We start from the raw sequence: 10,949 nt of genomic DNA, 5'->3' as shown, positions 1-10,949 counted from the left end.
AAGATAAAAACAATTCACAGTCATCATTACTTCCAGCTGAGGCACAAGGAGGGGTTGGGTTTACCAGCTGATCCACAGTCTTAAACAGAAACCTGGGATTGTGTTTATGTGTAGTAATGAGTTCAGAAAAATAGTGTGTTCTCGCATCCTTAACCATTTTATTGTAGTTAATTAATAAATCCTTCAGACTGAGGTAATGGACTTGGAGATTGGATTTTTTCCATCTGCGCTCTGCTTTCCTGCATTCCCTTTTTAGGCTGCGAATGCTGTCATTTATCCAGGGTTGCTTACTAGCTTTAGACGTAGGCCTAACCTTTAGAGGAGCAGTAATATTTAGTGACGACAAGCAGATATGATTGAAGTGATCGACCAGATTGTTGGTGTTGGAATCAGACAGGTGTTGGCTTTGGCTCTGAAAGAATGCGCAAAACTTTGAAACACTTTGTTCATTAAAGATGCGACAACACACGGAGCTTGGTGAGGCGGCATGAGTAAGTAAGTAATTAAGAGGAGTAGACTTAGAAAGCATAAGCAAAAAGTCGCTTAAAATATGCTTCTCTCTCGAACTCTCTCTTCCTTTATGCTTCTCTCTCGAACTCTCTCTTCCTTTCCAAGGTGTGGAGAACAGCAGTGATGTGGCCTTGTATTCGGGCCTTGCTGCAGGGGTGGTGACAGTGGTGCTTCTGATCATCGCTGTCACACTTTACAGAAGGAGTCAGAGTGAGTACGGTGTTGATGTCATCGACTCCTCAGCCCTCACTGGGGGCTTCCAGTCCTTCAGCTTCAAGACCTCCCGTCAAGGTAAGACAGTGACTATGTGTCTTAAAATCTGATTTACACTCAAAGTTGTGCCAGAAAATACTACATCCCACTGTGAACATAGGCTTCCCATCACATGCTGTAACCCAACTGGGAAGAAAATGGACAACAGAGGTTTTTAATGTTACTTACTAATACATATAGATACATTCTGTATTCAGATCTCTATGTTTCTGTGTCTATGTGACTAATTGGGCCGATTTTTTTTTTAAGTTGGTCCCTTATTGACCGAGCACGCTGAAGTTGGCAGCAGTGAAACAGGGCTGCAACGTAATCCTTGCGGGCAATTGCACCCTGTCAAAATACGTCCACTGAAGTGTTTGTTTTTGCCACTGATCGGTTCAGATTTTTATTTCAAGTGTCTGACAATATTATGGAAAAGATCCCTTCAGAGTCTTTTTTTTTAGTTAGTTAGTGTGTTTGTGTTATTGTGTGACTTTAGTGTTTTAAAGGGTTAAAGTCACACAATAACACAAACTAACCAATTGGGGCAGCGGTAGACCAGAGAGGTAAAATTCTCTGGTGGCTTTCACAAGAGTTATATAGCGACTGTTTCTGGTTGAACAAAAAGGATCCCACTCTTTAAAAAAGGTCTATCTCTGTATCTGTAGGAATCCTTTCCGTGATGTTGTCAGACACTTGTAATAACAATCTCAGCCTGTCAGTAGCAAAAACAACCAATTTAGCGGACGTACTTTGACGGGGCGCAATTGTTGCTGCCAACTGCAGCATGCTCGCTCAATATTGGACCAATTTCAAAAAATGTCCAAATTAGTTACATAGACACAAAAACATGGAAAAATAGGGTCCAGGTTGGAAAATACAAAAGGTATCCTTTAAACTAAGCTTTAGTTCTAAAGTCAGCTACACACCATTAGTAGTGCTTCCTGTAATAATTTCCCTCTAATAATCTGATAGAGTATCCTGAAGAGAACATATTTTATTAGTGTCTGTAGAAATTCAGAATATGAATATCTTACCTGTTTGGTGTGTAGAAAAGTACAAGTGGTGTGGTTAATTTGCTAGACTCTGGTGCAATGTTGGATGACTTAATTAATTAATTAAGATATCCATGCAGTGCACACCCCATAAATTAAAGAGAAGAGCTGAGACACACCTACGTAGAATCACACAGTATGTAGACCCAACAGTTGTGGATGATAATTTTAGTTAAGAATTCCTGTGATTTAATCATCACTTCATCCCATTTGAATTTGTGTTTTTATATGTATTCAAAGTTGTGCTAGATGATAAAACATTTAATTACATCTATACTGGAAATCTAAGAGGCTCAACAAAAACTCAACAAACATGATGGACAATAGCAAAAAAATGTTCTTTGCACTTGACTTTGCAATAAGAAAGTTAAAGAGCAGTAAAAACAAGTACTAAAAGTGCTCTCCACTGCCTAATTTGCATAAATATAACCTCAGCTGTGCCACTACACCCACCTTGGCTCAAGTGGGTTCATCTGGATTCTCTACACCCAATGAAAGTGGCATGTGGGTTGCATTTGCAACTGTGTCTTTGCTACAATTATAAAAAAATATATATGAATGTAATGTAATGAAGCTTTATACGATTTTACTATTATATATATATGTGTGTGTGTGTGTGTGTGTGTGTGTATGTGTGTGTGTGTGTGTGTGTACATATATATATATATATATGTATACACACACACACACACATATATATATATATATATATATATATATATATATATATATATATATATATATGTGTGTGTGTGTATAATACGTAATAATTGCACTGTATTTTCATTCAGATACAGAAAATGGTAATATCATTAACGTGAAACGTAAAAACAAGCAATAGAGTTTGTTTTCAATTTGTTTTATGTAATTTTGTCTTTATATATATTTTGTGTGTGTGTGTGTGTGTACAGTATGTATGAATTATGCACACATTTCTTTGTATTATGATATAACTTTATAAATGATTAAAATGCTTTAGAGGCCAAAATGACTGTATTTAATTTTTCAGTTTGTTTACTTTCTGCCTTCTGGAGATTATTGCTGCCTGTGCTGTAGTGCACTAAATGTCCAATAACATACAGTATACAGCTCAATCTATAAAGCACACCATGCATTTATTGCTTTATTGCAAACATCAGTATGCCCCAAGCAATAAACGTTGACTGAAAAGTACAGTAACAAGCACAGTTTGTGTTCTAAACAAATTTACAATTGAATTCTATTAGACGTCTCATCGTGGTAGTGAGTCAGTTTGTGGCATTATCTCCTGTTTTGGTATTATCTTAAATACAATAAAATTTCAATTCATTATTCCTGATTCCAAAATTAAAAATGTTGTTTATTAGTGTTTTCATGTTATTTTTCCACCCAGCTCCCAAATGGAGCATTTGTGGTCTTGTGTCTCCAAACACAGAAACATCAGAGCTCGGAAGCATGATGTGTGTCCCACTGATTCAGGCATATTTCTACAAGGCTGGCATTATGGGTCGCCACAGCAACAGCTCTCAGCACGGCGTAATAAAGTTCATTTGATAACACAGCAGGAGACAGGGAAAGCTTTAATCTTGGTCCCTATTCCCCTTAATGGGATGGGTAAAGCAGCCAAACCTCCATAAAATCCATAATGTCCTCCCCTCCTTAGAAGTTGCAGCCTGCTATAGTAGTTACACAGTAACCATATAATTTCACTTCTTTTTTTGCCATTACATCCTTGATCGTGAGTCACCATGACAACAGCTCACCTAATTCCCAACAAAATAAATTGGCAAAGTACATTTCTTTGCTCATTAAGAGAAATCATGCTGTGTACTTAGCAGTGTCTTCGGATGTCATTTCATGCTTGCTGAAACAGCTGTCAATGAGTCATTTATCACAAAATAATTTCACCTTACAATAAACAATTTATATTATCTGTAATAACCTTGTCTGTTCTGTGTTTCTTGATTGACCCACAAGGTACTATGAGGTACTGGTACTGTGTTTTAATCCCAGTACAAAATACGTACAAGGCTATAGCTACTGCAACACCCATACCTCTGCTTGCACCCCCTGAAGCTGGGAATGTAAATATAAAGAAAAATGTAAATATTCAATTTATAAACTCTATTATTAAAACTATAATATAATTCAATGACAATATTTCAAGCTTTTGTCACAGACATGTTTTTTGAGCCGTAAATATCATCAAATTAAAGCATATAGCTGCACACCAGACATTGTTATTTGCTGTATGTCACTTTTTATTGAGACATTGGAAGGTGTATGCCATTCCTGTTCCCATGGTATATAGTCACAGGTGGATATAAACTAATTGTCAAGACATACCATCAAGGTTTTTATTGTTGATGGTGGTGGCAGTCTAGTTTTACTCTCCAGAAATGTAATTGTTGCTTAAAGATGTCTAACTGTTGACAGCAATTAGCTATTTCTTTGTGTGTTTTTCAGCAAACCCCCTGCTTATTAATTCATCCATGCAACCCGATCTGACAGTGTCGCGTACCTACACCAGCCCCATGTGTTTTCAGGACTCCATTGACAAGGAGCTGATGGCCGAGCGCTCACTCCTTGACCCATTGCCTGATCTCAAGGTCAAAGGTCAGAAAATACAACTGTTTTGAAAGGCCACATTGGTGATAGTCGACTATATTTGGAAAGGCAAGAATGATAGAGTAGCATACAGTTCTGCTGTTGAAGTCAGAAGGATAATCTATCTTGTTTTTTCTCATAAGGCATAATTTAAGAAAGCTGTCATAAAAATTCACATTGAAGTCATCCAAAATTAGCTATACACCAGTCACGTCCCCCTTAGTTAGTTGTTGCTACACTTGTCAAGCGTTCCGTTCTCGCGAAATATATATGCAGTTTACAGTCGCAGAATTACTACTTGTAGTAAGTTTTGAGGTAGAGGTAGAAGGCTTGGGCGGTATCCAGGTTTTCGTATCTTCTTGCCTTCCTGGCAGTTCACCACGTTATATAACAGTGTGTAAATAAAAAATACGTAAAAGCTGAGCTGCTGGTGATAGAAGTCATTGTAGTATGACATTGTCTAGCCTACAAGACAAGCTTGGTCTGGCTCACTGTTAGCATCGGGACTAAACTGGTTCATCTCATTGCGTTGTAAGATGATGTCAGGCAGTTTCAGCTGTGTCGCCTACCAAGTTGAAGGCATACACTACAAAACATAACCTCAATACAACATCTCCATATCAGTTTAATAGAAAGAGGAGTGTCTGTCAGTGAAAGTCATAACATAGGGATTTCGAAATTCACTGGTATATTCTTTGATACTGCCTGAACCTAAGAGGTAGACAGAAGCAGGTTTGTCATATCTAACCAGCATCCATAATTTTTTCTGGCAGATGGACGCTTCTATTAGCTATAGCTAAACAGCTAATTTAGCTAAAGTTAGCTCCATTAGCTGGTTGATATCCAGACAGGCCAACGTTGTTAAACACAGTGTTCATCACACTCACACTGCCCTGGTGTTTTAGGGTTTTGAAAGGCTTAATAAAAGACACCACTCTCCAACCTTTTAAATGTAGTTGCTTTTTTTGCTTCCCCATGCATGCTGCTTCGGATAATGTAGAAATCCTATGCTTGACAGGCTTGACGAGCCAAGTGTCGGGTGCTAAGCAATGACTGGGCAATCAGTGTATGGGGGAGGCTTTTTAATCTTCTATTTTGTTGCTGTTACTTATTCCTGTTTTTGAGCACAAATGACTTTTCTGCAATCAAAACTCTACAGGATTGTCTTAAGGAGGTTGTGTCCTGCATGGACTCAAACTTTTTAAGCCTGAATAAAAGCAAAACTGAAATTGTGGTCTTTGGGCAAACAGACTGTCTGAAGGGCTCGGACAGTGCCATTGGCCCATTAGCTTCATTTTCTCGCCCAAGCACAAAAAATCTAGGAGTGCTTCTTGACTGTGGTTTTAAGTTTAACAAGCAGGTCAGTGCAGTGGTGAAAAGCAGCTTTTATCATTTAAGACTACTGAGTAAAATCATGCCCTATCCCTAAGTAAGACCTGGAGAGAGCAGTCCAAGCCTTTATGACATCACGGCTGGACTACTGTAATTCGCTGTACTGCGGACTCGAACGGCGCTCTCTTCGCCGCCTCCAGGGGGGTACAAAATGCAGCTGCCCAGCTTCTGACAGGGAAAAGAAAAAGGGAGCACATCACCCCCGTGCTGGCCTCATTACACTGACTCCCTGTATCTTTTAGAGTGGATTTTAAGATTTTATTAATAGTTTTTAAATGTTTGACTGATACTGCGCCACCTTATCTTTCTGACATGCTGAACCCTTATGCTCCTGCCAGAGCACTAAGGTCAGCAAACCAGCTCCTTTTGAGTGTCCCTAAAAGCAGGCTCACCACCCGAGGGGACAGAGCCTTTTCAGTGGCAGGACCACGGCTGTGGAATAGCCTACCCCTTCATGTTAGATCTGCACAATCTGTAGATCAATTTAAAAGCAGGCTAAAAACACACCTGTTCTCTTTAGCTTTCAACACAGAATAAGCAGGTTACATTGGGTTCCACTATTTTAATGTTCTATATTTCGTATTATCGTATTTTATTATCTTGTTATTTTATTCTGATTAATTGATTCCATGTGTACAGCACTTTGGTCAGCAGAAGTTGTTTTAAATGTGCTTTATAAATAAATTTGACTTTGACTTTGACAGTTTTCATTGTATCTGTAGGGGTGGTAGAGAGGGCAGAGTACCATGTCATGTCCCACCCTCAGACGTTTCCAAGGGGCCTGGCTCCAGACTATAGAGGGGTTGCAGTGGGGACGACGCTGGGCAGAAGAGGCAAAAACCTCTTCACCCCACAAGTCTCTTTGACTCCCAGCAGGCCTCTCCACAAAGCGACTGCAGTGTTTGGTCATGCTGGAGGGAGACTGGTGGTACCTAACACAGGTGAGAAATTTCATTTGATATGCTCCTGTGTGTACACTGAAATTCCTTCAGAAATCAGAGAGAAGCTGAAATCTGTAGATTACCACACTTTGAAACAACAGCAAAGCTTATATACGCCGTCTTGTATTGCATTTCGAAGTTGTTTGACCTTGTCAGTGCTGGACATGAACATGAATATATTATTTACTAAACTGATGAGGTTAGACAGCAATGGCCTTTTTAACCAACCAATACACCCTGACAATAACAACAATCAGCATTTCTCAACTATGTAAAGTATTTCAAACCATATTAAATGCATGATTTTTTTGTTTTGTTTTACTACATAAATTAATTTACAAAGGATGCATTTTAGTCTTAACATTTTAAAGAACATACTGTACAAGAAAATGTAATTTAAACCTGCGATGCACAGTCTACCACATCATTCAGGCAGCTCTTTCTCGTGGCCTACATTCATCATCCTGTCCCTTGTGGGGCTTTATCTACTGCACTGTAGATTGGCAGTGTTTATCATACAGTAGAATATTGTGTATGTGTGTGTCTGTGTAAGAAAGAGACTGCTGGCAGCATTGATTCACAAGGCCGTTGGGATTTGCTTCCCTCACCATATTTCTGGGGCCATCACCTCTCTGGCTGTCACCTTTAGTAAAGAGACCTGACAGCCAGGCAGGTGTGTGTGCATCTCTTGCTGTGTGTTGATCAGTTTTTTCATGCCTCCTTCTCTGCAGGTATCAGTCTGTTGGTGCCTCATGGGGGGATCGCAGAAGACACTACCTGGGAAATGTACATGATCATCAACCAGGAGGACAGCAGGTGAGGGACCCTCACTGAGGCAGAGCAGTCTGCTTCGTAGGCTGCTCTCTTTTAATCTTGCAGCCCGTCTCATCCCTCTTCCTTCCACGTCGTCTCCTCCTCTCTTTGCCTTACATGCTCCACAAACATGTAGAGATACAAACAGATCCTCTCATGCAGAGAGAACACAGTCACAAGTGCTGTACGCATACTCACATACAGAAGCAGACATACTTCCACCCAGCAAGGCATCCTTGCTCATCTTGCAGACACTACAGGGGAGGACATGATGTGTCACCAATACATTGGCAGCTGTAGACAGATTGCATTACTGCCTTAAGCAACTGTCTCAGCATAGAAAGATACACTCCGTGGCTCTGGTAGCCTGTTTTGTGTTTGTAGACATAACTGTGACAATATCTCATCCCATTGTGTCTGGTTAGAGTGGTGAAAATTGTAAAGTCACGATGATTGGTGATATTGATTTGGTTTTTGGTTCAGGGAAACGTGATATGTAACAAAGTGTAGATGACAGTTGCCAGTCAGCAAGAGTCTATTTCTGTAATTTTGCCGTCGAGATCTTCACAGAGCTATTGCTTAGGGAGAAAATGGCAAGATAGATAAGAGCCGTTTGAAAAGGAGTCTAATACCTTTGACTTCTTTACAACAGAGCCTCAAAAGCTATCTGACAACCAGAAGTCAGGTTTTGGACATGTTCTTGATTTATAGCAGACACTATCAATGTGTCAGCAGGTCTGTGTGAAACCCTGCTAGCGAGATATCACCTTAACAACACGGCTAACCGCCTGTGCTTCTCATTGAAATTTGATTTCTACACCCGAGGGAGAATCAAAAGTGACATTTAGTGGCATCTGAAATTCAGCTGTCATCTCCCCTCGCCTCCACCCACACGTTAAGTGCCTAGGGTCATCTGGGTGAAGATACAGATCAAAGGTCACTTATAGGTTACGGTACATTGCTCGGTTAGTGGGCTGGTTTTACACTCTCTTGCCTAAAGTCTCCCCAGTTCAGCCAATATGCTGCCCTCCAGGCTCCTGTTTTGCTCTGATAAGCCTGATGCTGTTTACTTCCCTGGCTGTCGTTTAAGAAGCTGCAGGAGCTGTGCACCACTGAGCTGTCAGTCAAAGCCTATCTTCTGACAGCCGCAGAGTCCAGAGGAGAAATTGGATCCTTTCTTCCCATTCAAACCTCAGCCATCTACATAAAGACGATGCTTTCCCCTGCAAAGAATAGGAATCGATCCGCTCTGGCTCGGTTTCAGGTGTTCGCAAGAGCTTTCGTACATCCCCTGGGCTTTATGAGGTTGTTTTGTGTGTGATCTTCTCTAACTCAGCAGGGGACGGTGGGTAGTCCAAGGAGTGTGTGACAAAATACACCTGATATGTTATGACTCACACACGTTTGAGTGAATGAGTTGAGCACATCATATCATGCTCATTTTTGAGCAAACTATTTGCGGGGTCTCACCTATTGCTCTGTAGTGTCAGTCATACCTGCCTCAGATTACTCTTCCTTGTAAAAAATTGGTTTGTGGTTGTTTTGGATGTCATATTATTTGTACTGTCCTGTTGGTATCAACTGAGTTTACCAACTTCATTTTGTACTAATACTTTGCTGAGCCTCTTGAATCCAGATATTCTTATTAAAGTTACCCTTAGACGCTCCCACCAGGATTTTGCAGGCCTTTCAGTGTTTGTTGCAATCTAAAATGCCTGATTTTGCGGCAGCTTTTCAAAAAAAAAAAATGCATTGAAAGTTGTAATGTTTTGGGGTGTTTTCTGCGATGAAATTGTGGGATGTTTTTTTTTACTTTAGAATTATAGTTGAATCATCAAACAGTCCCTCAAGGATTTCGCGGACCTAGCTCTAACCCTAACCATGCACATTTAAACCAGCTTACCTGGATTCTTTCAGCATTTGAATTGACCGCTATGCAACAGCCTGTATCACAGTGATTTGTCTTGTCTGAGACCCTACAAGCCATTCTGCCACTCTGTGTATCAATCACACTTTATGTTTGACCACAATACTGCACGTTTTGCAAAACAGATTACCCATGCTTTGGTGAAGAAGATCGATTCTGTTCTTCATGGTCCTTTTTTTTGTCTGCAAATGTGAGACGCTGGTATCACACATGTCTGCTGTGAGTTTTAAACAAGGAAATGACTGGTGGCATGACAACGGTTTGTGGGAACAGCAATGATAGGTCAAATTTGCGGAAAAGTTGTGGTGCCATATATAGTTGTTGTTGCTATCGTATAAGCAACAAGGCTGCCGATTTACTACAACGTTATTTTGGAGTGCATGGCTGGCCGCCTTACAATTGTTGTCTAATTTTCACTCTTCTTTTAACTCTCTGTTCATCTCCGCCAACTTCTCAGGGAAATATCTTTAGCTTTTAAATGCTCCACTATGTTCCCCAGCAACTTTTGCTGGAAGTGCATAATGAAAAGAGCTGTCTGCTGCAGCTGAAAACAGTGCTGATGAAATTTGTGAGAGTGAACCAAAACAGTAAAGTTGCCTACTGTAAAATCCAAACAATTAAAATGTTCCTTTTACATTACACTTTGTCATTAAACCCATCGTTCATATAGACATTAGGTCGATGCAGCTTTAAGCCGCTGTAGTTAAAAGACATATATTTAGTTTGACAAAATCATATAATGCATGCCTACACTTAACTGAAGCTTTAAAATGCCATCAGTAATAATGATTTTCTTTATATTAGCTAGTAGCTAACAGTAGCTACTGATACTCTGAGGATTCCGAGTTTGACATATTTGATTGTAAATAGCTCAAAAGCTGTTTACATCATGTTCTGTGGATTATATTCAGTGTAACAGGGACACCGTTTCAGGAAAGAGGTTATTTTTCATTGAGGTGAGCACCACACCTCCCCTGATAATCTGACCGGCTACATACCACTATAGCTTTGTTTTTTGTTTGTCTGTTTTATTTGGGTGTACTCATCCTTTGACTAAAAATATTGCCACAGTTACAGAATCTGAGTTTTATGTCTGTAAATTAGTTAAACTCGGACTCCATATTTATGTGTAGACAAACTGTCAAACGCTAATGAGGCATTGTCAAAATGTTATTTATAATTGTGGTCTCACCAAAATAAAAAAAGCAATCAATGTCATGCTGGTTGCTATTGTCTGAAAAAGTAAAAAAGATGTGTTGTGTGTAGTCAGACTACGTAGATTTAACTAATAACTCAAATCTGCTATCTACACTTTAACCATCATCCTGGAGTGATATTCTTTTGTTCTCATAACCACAATCAGAGATGCTAAATAACCATATTTAATCTTTGCTCACAGGCAATCTGGCTAATTATCATAGTCTGAGCAGCAGGTTACCTTGGTTTCCTCTGAGCCTGGGGCTGATTAGCACA

The 10,949-nt window shown here is 39.8% G+C and overlaps 1 protein-coding gene across 1 annotated transcript in view; it reads left to right on the top strand.

Annotated features, from left to right (window-relative positions):
- Positions 1 to 10,949, top strand: part of unc5da (unc-5 netrin receptor Da) — a 183,779-nt gene that overhangs the window by 159,440 nt on the left and 13,390 nt on the right. Inside the window, exons 9-12 of the mRNA XM_046067473.1 lie at positions 616 to 801; positions 4,263 to 4,412; positions 6,518 to 6,736; positions 7,468 to 7,552. Of these exons, the coding sequence (XP_045923429.1) occupies positions 616 to 801; positions 4,263 to 4,412; positions 6,518 to 6,736; positions 7,468 to 7,552 (640 nt within the window). The remainder of the gene's footprint in view (positions 1 to 615; positions 802 to 4,262; positions 4,413 to 6,517; positions 6,737 to 7,467; positions 7,553 to 10,949) is intronic.

This window comes from Micropterus dolomieu, linkage group LG13, assembly GCF_021292245.1.
Source record: "Micropterus dolomieu isolate WLL.071019.BEF.003 ecotype Adirondacks linkage group LG13, ASM2129224v1, whole genome shotgun sequence".
Classification (NCBI taxonomy): Eukaryota; Metazoa; Chordata; class Actinopteri; order Centrarchiformes; family Centrarchidae; genus Micropterus; species Micropterus dolomieu.
Note: the sequence above shows the minus strand (reverse complement) of the source record. Positions and strands in the feature narration are given on the sequence as shown.